This window comes from Oryctolagus cuniculus, chromosome 3 (assembly GCF_964237555.1).
Source record: "Oryctolagus cuniculus chromosome 3, mOryCun1.1, whole genome shotgun sequence".
In the NCBI taxonomy this organism is placed as follows: domain Eukaryota; kingdom Metazoa; phylum Chordata; class Mammalia; order Lagomorpha; family Leporidae; genus Oryctolagus; species Oryctolagus cuniculus.
The window spans coordinates 153,173,195-153,193,254 of NC_091434.1; the positions used below are offsets into that span (position 1 = coordinate 153,173,195).

Consider the following 20,060-nt stretch of genomic DNA (forward strand, 5'->3'; position numbering starts at 1 on the left):
ATTACCTCTCAGTATTTTGATTAGTAATGCTCAATCATATCTGTTTCAATGCTGAGAAAACTTAACCTACTTTGTAGGAATAGTGAATTCCTGATAATACGGGCACAAGCTCTGCTCTTACAATGGTTATGTTTCTTTGGGCTTAAGTTTAGTTTCATTCACATGTATTGGGAAGTTAGTAGGCAATTCAGGTTGCCAAATAACAATTTCCCTTTTGCTTTCCAGCACTGCTCCTCAAGACAAAGAGAATAGTACAAAAAGTGGGAACAGCAGCTATGCTGTGATTATCACCAACACCAGCTCTTACTACTTTTTTTACATTTATGTGGGAGTAGCCGACACCTTGCTTGCATTGGGATTATTCAGAGGTTTGCCACTGGTGCATACTCTAATCACAGTGTCGAAAATTTTACACCACAAAATGTTACATTCTGTTCTTCAGGCGCCCATGTCAACACTCAACACATTGAAAGCAGGTACTTGACTAAGAATGTGAAATGACACTGGTGATCTGCCATCAGCAGGACCTGTGTATAGTTGGTCACTTAGTAGTCTTTTAGTTTTTATGCAGGCGCGTTTGTCCTTTTTCAGCCTCCTTATGAGTGAATATGCATTTCTCAGATATTGCAGTCCACACCGTGTGATGTCCTGTTTCTTCCAGTCCTGGCCCACCTAATCAGAGTAACTCCAGTTGTTAGAATGTGATGCTGATGGGGCGGTAGTGGCAGAGGCAGGCTCTTCTGGGTCAACTGTCCTTCTCCTTTCAGATATTTACTCTAGCTCTCATCCAGGCATCTGTTACCTGGGTTTAGTATTGCTCAAAGAGGAGGAGATTTGAAGGGATCGAAGGAAGTATGATGTTCTCCTTCTGATAATGGAGTAGAATAATCTAGCTTCATGTGAACGTTCAAAGATGGTTCTATAGATTTGTTGCAGTATTTTGGGGAGAGGAATGTATTTTGGAAACCCCAAATACATTTTAATATCATTTTTGTTGCTACCATATTTAAAGTCACAGAAAGAGTAGTAACCAAAAATTAAAACAAAACAAAACAAGATAAAACTTTAGGGTAATAGAGTATTTTGAGAAGCATCAATTCCATTGATATCCACTTATATAAATTCACATTAAGAACTCTGAAATTAGTCAGGATTCCCACTCTCCTCCTCTGCCCCAGGGTTTTTTCCCTTATAGAGATCTGTTTTACAGTGATTCATATCTAAGAATCTCAAGATAAGAAATACCCATGCTTCTTTCTAAATCACGAAATTCCAGTGTTAAAATGTGGGAAGGTGTTTGTCTTTATTCAGAAGCCCCAAATGGCACCAAAGCCTTGCCTTAGGTGGATGTACTTGTCATCGCCCTCTGTTTCAGTCTAAGGATTGTAGGCCCAACAGTAGGTCCAATTAAATGGATCCAACTATTTCAGTTTCATAGAGGGATGAGATCCAGGGAGAGCAGGGGATTTTCCTGAGTTTCTGGAGGAGTTAGACATGGACCATGAGACACACTGGAAAGAACATGCTCATTGCCGGAAATGTGGCTCGGCCCAGTAAGATAGGTGATAATGGGCAGGTTGCTCCTTGAAGCCCTGGCCTTACTTGACCAGTGTTAAAAAGAATAATTATCTTTGAGAGAATGGAACAAGACAATTTACTTGCCTGTTAACAGCAAACAGGAACTAGATGTTGGTGTCCCATAGTTTCCCTTCTGTAGGGGTGCATTTTGCATTCCACCTCTTTACTTTTCCCAGCCTCTCATTCCATTCAAAACTGTTTCTTTATTTCAGTTTATCATCGATGATTTAATTTTCTTCATTCATCTTACTTCCCAAACTTCCATTTGCCTTCAGGATGACTCCTAAATATGTCTGTGTCATTCTTAGTCTCCTCATTTATGGACCTGAGAACCGAGATAGCAAGATGATCTTAAAACATTACTTGTCCTTTCCCTACCCCTACTTGTCCCCTCCATTTCTGTATGCAAGCATCATGCTTGCTGTGGAAACTATCAGCATTACTATTCATGGTTCATTGTGCTCTTTGTGTTGCCCAGATACCACCCACTGTACTTAGCTGCAAACAAGGCCTCCTTGCTTGTGTGTGTATTTGTAATTTCTCCCAGGAGTGCCCTTTTGCATTTGTACATTGATCCTGATTTTCTCTGACTCCTTGAAAGATTTTACCATGTTGCTTTTAAATGACCGTAAGCCACACAAATACATCATAGGCATTCAGCAAAATACACTGACTAGATGAAAGTGTGAATGCCTATTTTGAAAAAAACTCTAGCACTGGAAATATAAGCACCACATTGATATTCTTTTCCACCAAAGCACACTTTCATTTTCTAAACATAAGTAAAAACCGTGGGTTAATTTTTGGCTTATTTATGGAAACTTATACAAATACGTTGAAAAACATATTCATCAATGAATATTCGTAAATTACTACCTACCAGGCATTTTCCTGGAAATCTGGGTAATGCAAAATAAATGTGGCATTATCCCCTTAGACCTCTAGTAATTTAAAATCTAGAAAAAAAAGAGAAGTGCACAAGTGGCTATACTATATGACATACATATAGTCACTATATGTAATGCAGAGGTGTAGATAAAATGTGTTAAGTGTGTGAAGAAGAGGAAGAGATTAATTCCAGCTGGAGCAAATACTGATCCTTCCTTGCAGGAGGAATATTTGAGTTGGGTAAGGGAAGAGATACAGATGTTGACCAATAGAGATGAGGAGGAAAGACAGAGGTAACCATGTTGGCCAAAGTAGGGAGGTATGAAGGTGTAGAGTAGGTTTAAAAATATGGACCACTCTGGCTGAAGTGGGCTATTTGGGTCTGGGAAGCTTATACTAGTTAGCTGGGCTTAGGCCACATATAGAAAACATTAAATATTAAACTAAGAATTTTGGACTTTATCCTGCAGTTTATGGGGGTTGAATGATAAGTCTCAATGTCACTTTGTATGGTATTATGTTACATTTAATCTAACTGTAAGTTTAATTTCTGTAGACAATGCATTCCTCAAGGGGAAGGAGCCTGGCTTATTCCCCTGTGTTATCTCTACACTTGGTGTTGTGCTTGGCAAATGGCTGATGCTACTTATATACCTTTTTGCCAGTGAAGCCACAAATGATCAGACTTATAAATATGCATCTGGAATGTAGAAGACCGGCTGAGGCTGGATTGCCAGAGAAGAAGGTTCCGTGGAAAGAGAGAAAGTGACAAAGAGATCCATGTAATGAGCAGGAGGGAGAGGGCAGCCATGGATTCTGCAGGGTGTGTCAGAAAGATATGGTCAGAGGAGAGCCCTATGTTACAGAATATGGACAGAAGGGAGATGATGATCGGATATCCAGTGAACTATCATTAACTCAAAGTTGCAAGACTGAGGTTGTAATATTAGGATGAGTATCCACTCCTGACATCTCTTATAATAAGGGTTCTATTAAGGCCGGCGCCGCGCTCAATAGGCTAATCTTCCGCCTGCGGCGTTGGCACACCGGGTTCTAGTCCTGGTCGGGGCGCCGGATTCTGTCCCAGTTGCCCCTCTTCCAGGTCAGCTCTCTGCTGTGGCCCGGGAGTGCAGTGAAGGATGGCCCAAGTGCTTGGGCCCTGCACCCCATGGGAGACCAGGAGAACCACCTGGCTCCTGCCTTTGGATCAGCGCGGTGTGCCGGCTGCGGTGGCCATTGGAGGGTGAACCAATGGCAAAAGGAAGACCTTTCTCTCTGTCTCTCTCTCTTACTGTCCACTTTGCCTGTCAAAAAAAAAAAAAAAAAAAAAGGGTTCTATTAAAGGCATTGGTTTTTATCTGAGTCACAGAAATCTATGTTTTCCAAAGGTTTAAAAGTAAGAGACAGTAAAGTGAATACATAGTTACTTAGAATCATTAGATAACACTGAGATTTTTGGTCTGTATATGATTATGTGATAATTCTTATTTGAGTTTCTGTTTTGCTCCAAACTCAGTATTAAACATATTGGTATATCTTTTTAATATTATTTGTTTTTGAGGAATTTATCTTCCTTTGCATTATAGGTGGGATTCTTAATAGATTCTCCAAGGATATAGCCATTCTGGATGATCTGCTGCCTCTTACCATATTTGACTTCATCCAGGTTTGTAAAAATAACCATTGTTAAGTATCCTTGTATTTTTACTATTTTTTAAAAATTACAAAAATAAATGAGTTTACCATAATTATCTTTTGAGAGTTGAAGTCCAAGCTATTGTATGAATTTTGTGAATTTTGAAAGTCTTCAAAATAGGTGTAAATTTAGTAAATTCAGGAGTAAGTCAGAACTGTCTATCTGACCCAAATCCAAGATAACCCTACCTTTAGAAGAAATGACTGTCTATTCGGAATCAATTTGAAAGGCATAAAAGACCATAAAAGATATTCTTCCCCCAAATCATGGGCTGTAAAGTATGACAGTTTTAACATTGGCAACACGATTTGATAGAAGGCCCCTTACCTCCACAGGCCTGTGTTGAATGAAGACAGACTCCCTGCGTGGGCTACCGTCATGCCTGGACACTTTGGCATAGATCAGCTAGCCAGTCCTCCCACCATAGGACCCTAAAGCAGGGGGAGATAGGAAGATATGTTTTCAAATAGAGTAGAAAGGAAAGACAAGCTCTTGATTCTCCCAGGCTGGTCGTGAGCTGTCCCTGAGTGACTGCTGTGAATAGACCTCTATGGTGTCTTGAATGTGAGGCTGGCTCTCTAACGTGGGGTGACTGACTGCTGGGAAAAGTGGAGATGAAAGTGACCTTGGGGATACCGCATTACAACAGCACAAGTGACAGACCTCAGGACAGCTGTGAGTTGATAACCTGGACGGTTGAACGAGGTTTGAGCATAGCTTCCTGAGCGACTTGTCTGATTTAAGTCAAGCTCCCAGGAGCAAACACCACAGCCCCAATGATCCCTTTGGAAAAGCAGTTGGAACAGAGTGCTGCCCATTAGAATGAGTCATGCTCCTCTTGTCACCGCCCCACTCCTCCAAAATAATAATTCTGCACTTGAGGAAACCTCTAAGATGAAAGTAGGGGCTCCACATATGTGTGTGTATACAGCCAACACTGGCAGATGCAGAAAAACCAGACTGTTGGTGCCTCATCTGAAATGACTGACACAACCAAGTATACTTACTGCTCCGGTGAACTTTTGCCTTTGGGTGTCCTTCAGTTGTTCTGTTTACAGATGTAACTCAGCAGCAGCTACTGCAATGCTTTCATCCGTGTTTTGAGGTCATACATTTGAAGGAGTTTCCTGTATCTTTCCTTAAATGCTGGACATTTGTTCTTCATTCTAGGCTGACAAATGACTGGTACCAATCACAATATTATTAAATTACATTCACACTGCAGTGTAAACATCTTTTTTTATAGCAGATTATCTTGATGATTATTTTTAAAAATATTTTGTTTATTTACTTGAAAGTCAGAGTTACACAAAGAGAGAATGAGAGGCAGAGAAAAGGAAAGGTCTTCCATCCACTGGTTCACTCCCTAATTGGCCACAATGGCCAGAACTGCACCAATCAAAAGCCATGAGCCAGGAGCTTCTTCCGGGTCTCCCACACAAGTGCATGGGCCCAAGGACTTGGACCATATTGCCCTGCTTTCTCAGGCCATGACAGAGAGCTGGATCAGAAGTGCAGCAGCCAGGACTCAAATAGGCCATCCTATATAGGTCATCCTATATGGGTATATAGGATGCCGGCACTGCAGGAGGCGGCTTTACCTGCTATGCCACAGCGCCAGCCCTAGTGTAAACATCTTGACCTTGATTGTAAAAATGTTCATGAATTGATGTCCCTTGGTGATTATTTTTATACTTTTGTGATGCACTGAGAATCTTCTGCATTAATTTCAAGTTCATAAATCCCTGAGAGAGTTAAATATTTTTATTTTATTCTTTTTTAAAGATTTATTATTTTATGTGACAGGCAGAGTTACAGAGAGAGAGAAAGAGAAGTAGAGAGACAGAAAGAGAGGTATTTTCCATCCACTGGTTCAGTCCCCAAATGGCCTAAATGGCCAGGGCTAGGCTGGGCCAGATGGAAACCAGGAGCTTCATTCTGGTCTCCCATGTGGGTACAGGGGCCCAAGCACTTGGGTCATCTTTCACTGCTTTCCCAGGTGTATTTGCAAGGAGCTGGATTGGAAGTAGAGGTTCTGGGACTCAAACCAGCACCGATATGGGATGCTGGCATTGCAGGCTATAGCTTAACCCATGGTGCCACAATGTTAGCTCCTAAATATTTATGTTCTAAATTAACCCTTTTTGACATATGTAATGGCTTTCAAATCCTTTCTTTTATGATAATTTGAATAGTTTCTGCTCAACTTGTAATGCTGTTAACTTCAGGTGTTGTTGCCTTACATATGGGTAGGTAGAACTCCATTTATCCATTTTATTTTCTTGTATAAAGGTGTCTAATATTCAGAAGCAGAAACATGACAATGCAAAACATAGTATAAATCCAATTCATTTTGCCTTTGTTAAGTAATTGATCACAGGGAATCCTTCAAATTGTGAACTCCTCTGGTTATACTTAGTTTGGACTTCTATACTGTGTTTGGACTTCCATCTAATCTATTATGAATTAAAAACTAGAGCAGAATTTCATGTTTCTTTGTATAATTGAGGTATCAAATATTTTAAACCAGAGCCTTTAATTTTTCTAAATTATTAGGCTGTGATGTGGGTTCCTAAAAGATCCTCTTATGGAGCAAGTGCTTGCTTTTCTCAAGACTGAGAAGAAGTGATTCTTGAGAACAAGTTTTACTATTAAGTCTCATGATACAACTCTTTGTGGACAGAGGTTCTGCATGGAAAGTTAGTGCACAGTGACTCTTGTTGCTTATTTAACAAATAACACTTTATGTAAGACATCAGTGGTCACCCAAGACTCTTGACATGAGCTTCCTTGGCCATGAAAGCCTTTTGGATCCACTAGCTAGACAAGGCCATAAGCAAAGGGGAAGTTCTGTCCTCCCTTCAGAAATAAGTACCTCCTTCTTTTGTGGCCATTGGGGTATCACCCACAGGGGTCCTTTATATAGAACATTTTTTTTCCAATATGTCTTAGCTTTCCATGCCTGAAATGCTCCCCCTGGGCTTTCCAGCCTGACTGGAATGCCTTAAGGGCTGATTCTGAGGTCAGAGTGCTACTTAAAGTGATTGTCATTCTATGGCTGCTATATGGAGTGCTCCCCATGTTGGAGCCTTCACTCCTTTTTGATTCTGTCTATTATTGTTTCCAAACACTTAGTTCAATTTATGCAATCACTTAACTCTTCATCATATCTATACCGTCACTTTACAACTTATTCCTATATATTTGATCTCTATAACACTTAAGCTGCTGCTTTTATCAGCTAGCTTATGGGATTTTAGGGTCTTATGGCTAGTTGTTAAGTCATACACTTAGAGGTAAGTCTGTATGAGTGTATGTAGAACTATACTGCTTTGTTGAAAACTTCATACATTTGACAATTACAGTTTTATGATCTTGATGATTCTTCCCACTGTGCCCACCATTCCTCCCTCACTCCTACCCCTCATCCTCTTTTCTTTCTTATTGTCACTCTTATTCTTTACTAAGATTTATTTTTAATTGACTTTACACATATGATTAACTCTATGTTAAGTATAGCATTCAGTGAATCTTATGGAACATAAAAAGATAAGGAAAATATTATAAAGGAAAAGATAAAAATATAGAATAAGAAGCTGTTCCTCAACAGTCAAGAGAAGGGCTGTTCATAATCATTGCTTCTCAAAGCATCAATTTCATTTCTACATGTTGTCTTTTAGGTGCTCTATTAGTTATTACATGTCAGGGAGAACATATAGAATTTGTTCCTTTAGGACTGGTTTATTTCACTAAGTATGATGTTTTCTGTTTCATCCATTTTGTTGCAAATGACCAGACCTTTTTGACTGCTGTGTAGTATTCCATGGTGTACATATCCCATAATTTCTTTATCCAGTCTTCAGTTGATGGGCATTTGGGTTGGTTCCATGTCTTCGCTATTGTTAATTGAGCTGTGATAAACATGGAAGTGCATATAGATCTTTCATATGCTGAACTCATTCCCCTTGGGTAGATTCCCTGGAGTGGGCTGAATGGGTCACATGGTGGGTCTATATTCAGATTTCTGAGGTATCTCAATACTGTCTTCCATAGTGGCTTTACCAGTTTACATTCCTACAAACGGTGGATTAGGGTACCCTTTCCCCCATATCCTCGCCAGCGTTTATTTTTTATTGATTTCTGTATGAAAGCCATCCTATCAAGGGTGAGGTGAAAACTCATGTGGTTTTGATCTGCATTTCTCTGACAGATAATGATCCTGAGCATTTTCTCATGTGTCTGTCAGGAATTTAGATTTTCTCTTTTAAAAAATTTCTAAGTACTTTGCCCATTTATTAACTGGATTGTTTGTTTGTTGTTGTTAAGTTTATTGATCTCTTTATATATTCTGGTTATTAATCCTTATCAGTTGTATAGTTTGAAAATATTTTTTCCCATTCTGTCGGTTGTCTCTTCACTTTGCTGATTGTTTCTTTTGTAGTACAGAAGCATCTCAATTTGTTGTAATCCCATTTATCAATTTTGGCTTTGATTGCCTGTGTCTCTGGTGTCTTTTTCAAGAACTCTTTGTCTATGCTGATGTCTTATATGTTTTCCCCAGTGTTCTCTAATAATTTGATGGTGTCAGGTTATAGATTTAGGGCTTTAGTCAATTTTGAGTGGATTTTGGTGAAAGGTGTCAAGTAAAGGTCTTGCTTCATGATTGTGCATGTGGCGGTCCATTTTACCAGCATCATTTGTTGAAGAGACTGTCCTTGCTTGAGGGGTTGATTTCAGCTCCTCTGTCAAAGATAAGTTGGTTGTAGATGCTTGGATTGATTTCAGGCATTTCTTTTGTGTTCCATTGGTCATCTCTTTTTGTACCAGTACCAGGCTCTTTTGATTATAACTACCCTGTAGTATGTCTTGAAGTCTGGTATTGTTATGCCTCCGGCATTGTTTTTGTTATGTAAGATTGCTTTAGCTATTCAGGGTCTCCTGTGTTTCCATATGAATTTCAACATCATTTTTTCTGTATCTGAGAAGAATGTCTTTGGTATTTATATTAGTATCACACTTAATTTGTAAATTGCTTTCAGTAGTATGGACATTTTGATGATATTTACTCTCCTAATCCATGAACGTGCAAGATTTTTCCATTTTTTTTGTATCTTCCTCTCTTTCTTTGTAATTCTCATCATAGAGATCGTTGACATCCTTAGTTAAATTTAATCTAAGATATTTTATTTTTATTTTTTGGTAGCTATTTGTGAATGGGATTGATCTTAGAAGGTTGTTCTCTTTCTCTCTGTCTCTCTCTCTCACTGTCCACTCTGCCTGTCAAAAAATAAAAATAAAATAAAATAAAATAAAATAAAATGAAGCTTGTTCTCAGCTGTGGCATTGGCTGCATATACAAAGGCTTTTGATTTTTGTGTGTTGATTTTATATCCTGCTACATTTCCAAACTCTTCTATGAGTTCCAATAGCTTCTTAATGGAATCTTTTGGATCCCCTATATATAGGATCATGTCATCTGCAAATAGGGCTAGTTTGAGTTCCTCTTTCCCAAGTTGTACCTCTTTGATTTCTTTTCTTGTCTAATGGCTCTGGCTAGATCTTCCACGACTATATTGAAAAGCAGTGGTGAGAGTGGGCATCTTGTCTGGTTCCGGATCTCAGTGGTATTGCTTCCAATTTTTCCCCATTCAATATGATATTGGCCATGGGTTTGTCATTAATTGCCTTGATTGTGTTGAGAAATGTTCCATCTATTCCCAATTTGCTTAAAGTTTTCATAATGAAAGGTTGTTGTATTTTATCAATTGCTTTCTCTGCATCTATTGAGATAAGCATTTGGTTTTTGTTCTTAATTTCTTAATATGATGTATCACATTCATTGATTTGTGAATGTTGAACCATCCTTGTATACTGTAAATAAATCTCACTTGATCCAGGTGGATGATCTATTTGATGTGTTTTTGGATTTGTTTGGCTAGTATTTTGTTGAGGATTTTTGTGTCTATGTTCAAGAGATTGGTGTGTAATTCTCTTTCTCTGTTGCAGCTTTTTCAGGTTTAAGAATTAAGGTGATGCTGGCTTCATAGAAAGAATTTGGGAGGAGTCCCTCCCTTTTGATTGTTTTGAATAGCTTCAGAAGATTTGGAGTTAGTTTTCCTTTAAATGTTTGGTAGAATTCAGCAGTGAAGCCATCCAGTCCTGGGCTTTTCTTTGTTGGGAGAGTTTTTATTACTTATTTGAGTTCTGTCTTGGTTATTGTTCTGTTTAGGTTTTCTGTGTCTTCATGACTCAAATTAGGTAGGTCATATGTACCCAGGAATCTATCTCCCAAGAAATGACCCTGTAATATGGGATGCTGATCTTGCAAGAGGCAACTTAACTTACTGTACCACAACTCTGGCTCCGAATGCCTGACGAAAAAAAATCTAAATGAAACACATACTAAAGTTCATTCAAAGTAAAAGTATTTCAGGGAGGCCAGTGCTGTAATATAGTGGGTAAATCTGCCTCCTGAAATGCCTGCATCCCATGTGGGTGCTGATTTGCCCTGGCTGCTCTATTTCTGATCCAGCTCCCTGCTAATGTGCCTGGGAAAGCAACAGAGGATGACCCAAGTGTAATTACTTTATCCAACTGAAATCTATGGGCACAATTTAATTTTTAAAATTTTGATTTTCATTTTTATATAGACAGAACTACTGGTGGAGTTAAATACATCTTTAGGCTATTTTTCTTTGGTTAAGTCATCATCTTTAGAAATTGCACTTCTTTAGATACCCATGTGGGAAGAAGCACCTAGCTCCTAGCTTCAATCTGGCTCAGCTTTGGTCATTGCAGGCATTTTGGGAGTGAACAAGCAGTTGGAAGATATCCCTCTCTGTCTCCCTCCCTCTCACTCTGTAACTCTGGCTTTCAAATAAAAATAAAATATTAGAAATTTCAATTAATTTATATTTTAGGAGAATCAGCTCAGAGCATTCATATTCATTTAAAATGTATTTGTCATTCAACTCTTTAAAGTGGCTGGAAAATAAGAATACCCCATGATCAAAAAACATCATGTTTTCAATCTATAAAAACATTACTATAAGTGACTTAAATAATGTTTTGAACAGTGTCACAGAACCTGTGAAAAGTGTTCTTTGACATTATTGTCTTCCCTAGGAAGACATCTGCCTCTATGAACAGAACAGACTGGTAACATCACTCATGTCACCTTATTTGCTTTGTAATTCCAGCATTTACTAACTTATGTATTTTCTTTGATTCTGCAGTTATTGTTAATTGTGGTTGGAGCCATAGCAGTGGTTTCGGTTTTACAACCTTACATCTTCCTAGCAACAGTTCCAGTGATAGCAGCCTTCATTTTATTGAGAGCGTACTTCCTCCATACCTCACAGCAACTCAAGCAACTGGAATCTGAAGGTATGACACTGAATATGCAGTGATCAGTTTGGGAATAAAAAAGCCATGTGAGCTATTTAAGTATATGTACATAAGAGGAAACTGCATCACAAATTACACATGGATTGTTGTGTCTTTTTTTTTCTTTCTGGAATTAAAAGCTTATTTTGATGTGAACAAAATTTTGAAATCTATTCATAGTGTTTTTTTTTTAAACTTTCCCCAATGAAAACTTTTATTTAAGGAATACAAATTTCATGCGTTTCGTAAGTACAGATTTAGGAATACAGTGATTCTTCCCACCATATCCCCTTCCCACCCTCACTCCCACCCCTCTTCCATTCTCCACTAAGATCCACTTTCAGTTAACTTTATACAGAGGACCAACTCTATACTAAGTAAAGAGTTCAACAATTTGCACACACACACAAAAAAAACACATTAAAAAAAACACTGTTCTTCAACAATCAAGACAAGGGCTGTTCAAAGTCATTGCATATTGAAGATAATTTCACTTATTTTTTAAGAAACTTAATTAACTTTAAAGAAGCACCCAAAGAATGATACATCTTTTGCGAGCACTTAGACATAATTATAATACAACTCTTTGAGGACAGAAGTTAACAATTAACACTTTTATGTATGATGTTATGACCACCTGAGGCTCTTGACATGAGCTGCCTAGGCTTGGAAGGTTTTTGAATCCTCAAACTCCATCAGCATTTAGACAAGGCAATAAGCAAAATGGAAGTTCTCTCCTCCCTTAAGAGAAAAGTACCTCCTTCTTTGATGACCACTTATTTCCTCTGGGAACTCTCTCACAGAGGCCCTTCATGTAGAACATTTTTTGCCACAGTGTCTTGGCTTTCCATGCCTGAAATACTCTTGTGGGCTTTTCAGCTACACCAGAATACCTTAAGGGCTGATTCTGAGGATAGAATGTTATTTAAAGTGATTGTCATTCTGTGAGTCTGCTGTGTGGATTGCTTCCCATGTTGGAGCATTCACTTCCTTTTAATTATATTATTATTACCAGATATTCAATTCTATCCATATGATCACTTTAATACTTAAGATGGTATTTTTACCACCCAGCCTAAGGGGATTTGGGGGTCCCATGACAAGTTTTTAAACTGTTCCCTTAAAAGTAAGTCCATAGGAATGTATGCAGAAATATACAGCTTTAGAGTTACAAACTTCATAGACTTCATAATTACAACCTTAGGAACATGGCGATTCTTTTTGTTAATTAATGACCATGTGGCTCCATTTTGGTTTTAAAACAATTATATATAGAGTTTTACCAGGGTTGGTGTATATGACACTCATTCATAATTTACTTATATCAATTAAATTTTAAAAATTAGAGTGCAGCTATTACCAAAGGTTTCTCTGAGTTCCCTAATTATATTAGAGAAATTTTTCCCTTTTTTCTTGTCTTTATATAGCATTCTTTTGTTTTCAAATATTTTATTTGAGATGTGGAGTTAGAGAGAGAGAGAGAGAGGGAAAGAGAGAGAGGGAAATAGATCTTCCACCCCCTGGTTTACTCTCAGATGGCAGCAATGGCTAGAGCTGGGGTGATCTGAAGCTAGGAGCTAGGGTAGATAGCCTTCTTTTATGTCTTGGGCTCTCATTTTGCGTGCCCCAATCTCTGTTTGAAAAGCATCTTTTTTTCCATAACAGCTTTGGTGGGGATGCATTTTCAGGGAATGAATTTTCTTTCTTTTTTATTTTTTTATTTTTTGCCAGGCAGAGTTAGACAGTGAGAGAAAGAGACAGAGAGAGAGAGTTATAGACAGTGAGAGAGAGACAGAGAGAAAGGTCTTCCTTCCGATGGTTCACCCCCAAAAGGCTGCCATGGCTGGCACGCTGCGCCAATCTGAAGCCAGGAGCTTCCTCCTGGTCTCCCATGCGGGTGCAGGGCCCAAGCACTTGGGCCATCCTCCACTGCCTTCCCGGGCCACAGCAGAGAGCTGGACTGGAAGAGGAGCAACCAGGACTAGTACCTGCCGCCCCAACCGGGACTAGAACCTGGGGTGCTGGTGCCGCAGGTGGAGGATTAGCAAAGTGAGCCGTGGTGCCAGCCAGGGAATGAATTTTCAATATGCTGTGCCTCCAGGATCATCCACTGAATCAATTCCCTTAAACTTTGTTAATTGAGGCACTTAAAAATAGGTCTCGAGAGAAAAGAAATTTGTTTTTCCAGCAGAAATTTATTTGGGATTAATGAAAAAAAGTGATGGCAGCAGAGAAATATGAAAAAATAATAGTAGTAATTTTATAATAAATTCCCATATTTTGTAGGTAAGTAAAAAAAAGGTAACTCCTTAATAAATATAACATAACAAATCATATGTATTCAAAGTATAGCACTGAATGATCAACATCTCTGACCCATAGTAGTTATGGTATTACTGTAAGTTAATCTTGTTCAGGTACTTGCTTATATGGAATTGAATTGTGTGTTTGCATTGTTTTATATGGAACATTTCAGGTAGGAGTCCAATTTTCACTCATCTTGTTACAAGCTTGAAAGGATTATGGACACTTCGTGCCTTTGGACGGCAGCCTTACTTTGAAACTCTGTTCCACAAAGCTCTGAATTTACACACTGCCAACTGGTTCTTGTATCTGTCAACACTACGCTGGTTCCAAATGAGGATAGAAATGATTTTTGTCCTCTTCTTCATTGCCGTAGCCTTCATTTCCATTTTAACAACAGGTACAATGACTTTATTAACTATTCAGCTAAACATTTATAGTGAAAACTCTGTCAGTAAATGAAATACTGTGTTCCTATGGCTTAAACTGTTTTGATATCTTAAAATTTTTTAAATTTGTTATTGAAAGACTTGGATTTTTATTGAAAAAATGATCTCCTGGAATTTCTACTATTTTATTGTTGAACAGATAATTTCTTTGAATTTGAGTTATATATAGTATTATTCATTATTGTACTATTTAAAAAACTGAGCCACACAGAATGTCAATCTGTGATTTAGAGAAAAATGTTGTCTCTTCATGCTTATCTTGCTAAATATCCCTGGCTTCAGAATTGATAGATCTCTATTTTAAAGAGCTCTTTGAATAAGAGGAGGGAAAACATACATTTACACACACAGATACACACAATCCCCTTAGCTGGTAAGTTTTGTTCTTTGAACAAGTAGTTTGTAAAATTCATTATGTAATGGGAACTTTGAAAAAAGAAAAACTGTCTCAAAAGAGAAATAAATAAAATGGCCATACTTTTCCAAATATGAATGTTTTGAATTTCAGAATATTTCAAAAAAGGTAAAATAAAAACCTATGTACGTAGATGAGTTCCCCTAATTTAAGAAGTTGAACGTCTGAGCTATAAGTATTGAAACATGATACCACATGACAATGGACAAAAAGGCAGGATCCATGCCCATTCTGCTGTTTTGCTTGGATTTGAGAACAGATCAAAAGGAGGGTTCAAGGAGACCCAGGACAGGTGCCACCATTGTCATGAGAGAGTCAATCTCAGCTGTTTGTCCCATCTCTTGAGTCCAGATGCTGACCTGGATCTGTTTCATTTTTGAGTCAACTTCATTCATTTTTCTCCCTGAAGTCTGGTTTTCTGGGTGTACCACCACTCTTGCCACATGGACTTTATGTGGCCTTTTCATTCTGGTCCTCTAAATTAACAGGAGAGTTTTTCAGAAAATGGACTCCTTTTGTCTCAGGGAGACGTCCACCTGTAGTCTACTTAGCTGCTGTGAGGATAACAGGTTCATGATGTTCATTCATTGGGAAATGACTTTATGAAAGGAATGTAAAGTCACAAATGACTTTATGAAAGAAACGTCTTTATAGATAGAGAATCTTACATTTTTTGTTATTTGAAACAAATTCAGAGGTCAGAATCATCTGAAAGAAGATTTGTGAGCAATTAATTCAATGAGTTGATGTGTCATGTATTCTAACATAATGCTTAAGAGTAGAATCAAATCCTGATTTGCCAGGGGTCATAGTCAAAACATTTAAAAATCATTATAGTACGGAAACTCCCACTCAAATCAGACGCTCAGTCAATGTGATTGTTGGCTACCCAACTAGTATCATCCTTGGCTCTTCTGGTCTTTAGCTGAATCCTAATTTGTATGTATGAATTAACTTTCCTAAACTCCTCATTTTCCTTATCTGTAAATAGACAAAATAATAGTGCCCAGCCCATAATGTTTGTGGTGAGTATTAAGTACAATCTGTGCAAAAAACTCGGTATAGTGCCTGGTTCGTATTAAATACCCAATAAATGTTATAGTACATGGTATTGAAATTTTATCTTATTCTCATCTTAACCATCAGAACAAGCAATATACTGAATTCTTAGTAGATTTTTACCTATTTAAAATAAATGATTTAGGACAAAGAGCATGTATGTGATGTATGTGCTCTCTATGTTATACCTTCTTTAGGAAACATTTGTGGTTACCAAAATTTCAATTGATAACAGGATGAATTATTTCTCCCAGTTTTAGAACCTTGTAACAATTTTACCATGCAAGATAACTCAAATTTATAAATAATTTAAGAACATTCCTCCTAAAGAATTTTGGAGCCATAATACTGGATATTTATGAGTTTTAATTAGTGGTCCCCCTAGCCCTGAAAAGCCATTTAGTCTGATTCAACACTTAAGTATAGTTCTTCCCAAGTAACTAATCTTTTGTTGGTTTTGTTGTTGTTTTTAACATAATGGGTGATCTTCTCTTTTCAAATGGTAGACCTCTTAGTCTTCTGATTGCCCAATGAGCTCTAAGTCCACTTTCTTTACAGCAGCATGTGATTAGCAGAGAAAATTCTCCTTGAAAAAGTGGGAAGCACATGTATAGATTTTACAGGTGCTTCCCAAATACCCTTTGCTCTTGATCTTGACTAAAGGAGCTCATTTGAACACAGGAATTTTTTTTCTCTCTTGTTTATTCCAGGATCTATCACTATTACTACTTATAGAGTAACAGTATAAAAGATAATTTGATATCTACCCAATATCAACAACCCCTTCAATTGCTGGTTTTTTTTTTTTTTTTTTTTTTTTTTACAAAGAGCAGTTTTTTCCCAATATTCAATCACATGTGTTGAACACCTACTATATGCAGGGCATTATTGCTACTGCTAAGAGGCTTGGTGAACTGAAATGAAAGAAAGATCATTAAAGTTAGTGTACAACTGAAATGTGAATTTAGTATGAAATATGGCATAGAGAGACCTGAATAGACTAGTTCACAGAAGAGAGAAACAACATTTTTTGATATGTCTTTTCCATCTATAGGTGAAGGAGAAGGAAGAGTTGGTATTATTCTAACTTTAGCCATGAATATCATGAGTACGTTGCAGTGGGCTGTGAACTCCAGCATAGATGTAGATAGCTTGGTAAGTCATTATTTTTTTTTAGTTTGGTGAAAAATATAAGAAAAAAAACAAAAAATGTAGATGATGACATAAGGGATAACTATATACCCAATGTATAGCTTAAGCAATAAAATTCTGCAAACTATTGAAGACCACCGTGCACCTTCCATTAAACCCATAGCTCTTTTTTCATCCATATGACTACTATGAAGATCTAATGCTTCAGTGAACAGAAGACTATTCACATGTTTCTCTGCCTAAGACTCTTCTAGGAAAGATACCTAGGAGTACTATTGTTGGTTCATGGAATTGATCCACACTCTATCAGATGTTGCCAAATTGCTTTCAAATCTGTTGTACCAATGTAGACTCCCTTCAAAAGAATCTCGGAATTTTCATAGCTCCATATTGCTGGTAACACTTGATGTTGTGAGACTTTTTAAGTGTGGCAATCTGGTGGAAGGAAAGTGATTACTAAAAAGACAGGTAGCTTGTACATGTTTATTTGCCATTTGGCTTTTCTCTTCTGTTAATGCTTATTCATGTCAATTGCTCATTTTTCAACTAATGTTATTTTTTTGGTAACTGATTTGTAGGAGCTTATAAATTCTGGACCAACTATCAGTTCTGCACAGTTCAAACATAATTCCTCAGTATACTGTCTTTTGATGAACTGAAGCTTTTAAGTTGAATGAATTTAACCTTATTCATGATTTTCTTCATTATTTGTGCTTATTTAAGTTTGTGCTTTGGTAACTTGTTTAATAAGTACTTCTATATAAAAGGGTTTTCAAATTTAGCAGCATAACCTTTTTCATAAATATTACTTTTCATTTTTTAAAAAATTTCTTTTCTTTTTCGCCTTTTTTTTTTTTTTTGACAGGCAGAGTGGACAGTGAGAGAGAGAGACAGAGAGAAAGGTCTTCCTTTGCCGTTGGTTCACCCTCCAATGGCTGCAGCGGCTGGCGCGCTGCGGCCGGCGCACCGCGCTGATCCAATGGTAGGAGCCAGGTACTTCTCCTGGTCTCCCATGGGGTGCAGGGCCCAAGTACTTGGGCTATCCTCCACTGTACTCCCTGGCCACAGCAGAGAGCTGGCCTGGAAGAGGGGCAACCGGGACAGAATCCGGCGCCCCGACAGGGACTAGAACCTGGTGTGCCAGCGCTGCAGGCAGAGGATTAGCCTATTGAGCTGCGGTGCCGGTCAAATTTATTTTCTTATTTTAAAGCCAGAGTTACTGAGTCACAGAGAAAGAGAGGCAGAGAGAGAGAGAGAGAGAGAGAGAGAGAGATTCCATCTGCTAGTGCACTCCCCAGATGGCCACAATGGCCAGGTCTGGGCCAGGCCAAAGCCAGGAGCTTCTTCCAGGTTTCCCACATGGGTGCAGGGGCCCAAGAACTTGGACCATTTTCCACTGCTTTCCCAGGTACATTAGCAGGGATCTGAATCAGAAGTAGAGTAGCCGGGACTTGAAGCAGTACCCATATGGGATGCCAAATTTGCAGGTGGCAGCTTTACCTATGACAGCGCAGTGCTGGCCCTACCTTTTTATTTTACAGTTTTAGAGATGGCACCTTTCTTATTTCTAACATGTCAATTATTTACCTTCTGCCTTTTTGCGTGGTCAATGTTTTACAACATGTGTGTTCTTTATTAATATGTACAAAGACCTTCTTTTGATTCCTTAAAATTCCAGGGACCACAGTGGTATTTATAAGTAAGAGAGAAAAGGAAGCTACACAGATTTTCCAATTTTAATTTAAAAACCAGATGTATAATTTTCAGTCAGACTGTATATTTGATCTGGGTAGAGGTATCATTGACTTTTTTTGGTCTTTCTGGAGAAATGCACTTAAAATCATTCTTCATTCCTAATTACAGCAGTTGTGGAGTCCAGAAACCCAAATTACACTTTGTGCTTAAGTTCCTTTCCCTATTCCCTGAGACCAGTCATCTACTTTCAAAACAAGAACATTATTAAGCTATAAAATTTGTATAATCAATTCCTACCAGAACAAATATCATTATTAAAAACTGTAGGAAAAAAGGTAATTAAAAATATTGTTGCCGGACTGGCGCTGTGACATAGTGGGTAAAGCTGCCACCTGCAGTGCTGGCATCTCATATGGGTGCTGGTTTGAGTCCCGGCTGCTCCACTTCTGATCCAGCTCTCTGCTATGGCCTGGGAAAGCAGTAGATGATTGCCATGTCCTTGGGCCCTTGCACCTGTGTTGGAGACCCAGAGGAAGCTCCTGGCTCCTGGCTTTGGATTGGCCTGGTTCTTGCCGTTGCAGCCATCTGGGGAGTGAACCAGCAGGTGGAAGACACCTCTCTCTCTCTCTCTCTCTCTCTCTCTCTCCCTATCTGTAACTCTGCCATTCAAATAAATAAATAAATATTTAAAAAATTACTGCTGCATGGCTTTTAAAAATTTATTATTTTGTTAAGCAGAGACAGAAAAGCAGAGACAGAGAGAAAGAGAGAGCTCTCATTCATTGATTGCTTCCCCAAATACCCACCATGGCTGAGACTAGACAGTACCAAAGTCAGGAGCTGGGAATTCAGTCCAGGACTCACATGTGGGTGGCAGGAACTCAACTACTTGAGACATCACCTGCTGTCTCCCAGGGTCTACAGTGATAAAAGACCTGAGTATTGAACCCATGTACTTTTATGTGGGAAGTCAGTGTCCTCATCAGCATCTTTCTCCCCTCTCTCCCTCCCCAAAATTTCCTTTCAATCTTCTTTCCTATGTGTCTTTGTATTTTTATTTAAAAGTACTGTAATAATTCATTGTAATATAATTGAGCCTCAACATGATGTGAGTAGAGTTTCTTTTCCTTTAATATTATTCTTTTTAGTTTTACCAGCTCTTTTCGGTATCTCCACATTTTTCTTCACTTAGTTTGATTCCAGTATGCTTTTGGAGTTGGGTCTTATAAATGTAAGTAGAACTGTTTCTGTTAGAAAGTAGCAGAATATTCAATTAATATTGTGCTTACATTTGTTGAATTCTTTGTTAAACTTTCTAAAACTTCGACAAAACATTTTAAAATTCTCATGCACTATACTTCTTGATCTAAAAACATCTCTTCACGTTATTTCTGAACAGTTCCTTTATCTTTGTCATATTAATTGCTTGGTTTCTGTG

General features: G+C 38.1%; 1 protein-coding gene and 1 long non-coding RNA gene across 10 annotated transcripts in view; one reads left to right on the forward strand and one right to left on the reverse strand.

Moving 5' to 3' along the window:
• The window catches only part of CFTR (CF transmembrane conductance regulator), a 260,245-nt gene that overhangs the window by 191,429 nt on the left and 48,756 nt on the right, over positions 1 to 20,060 (forward strand). For all 9 annotated transcript variants that reach the window (XM_051847977.2, XM_051847981.2, XM_051847974.2 and 6 more), the window contains 5 exon segments: positions 226 to 476; positions 4,053 to 4,132; positions 11,398 to 11,548; positions 14,025 to 14,252; positions 16,830 to 16,930. In XM_051847977.2, the coding sequence (XP_051703937.1) occupies positions 226 to 476; positions 4,053 to 4,132; positions 11,398 to 11,548; positions 14,025 to 14,252; positions 16,830 to 16,930 (811 nt within the window).
• Positions 472 to 5,480, reverse strand: LOC138849053 (uncharacterized). Its single transcript, XR_011387424.1, has 3 exons — positions 5,170 to 5,480; positions 4,490 to 4,593; positions 472 to 1,903 (listed from the first exon to the last, which is right to left on the reverse strand). It is a non-coding gene; the product is annotated as an uncharacterized lncRNA (long non-coding RNA).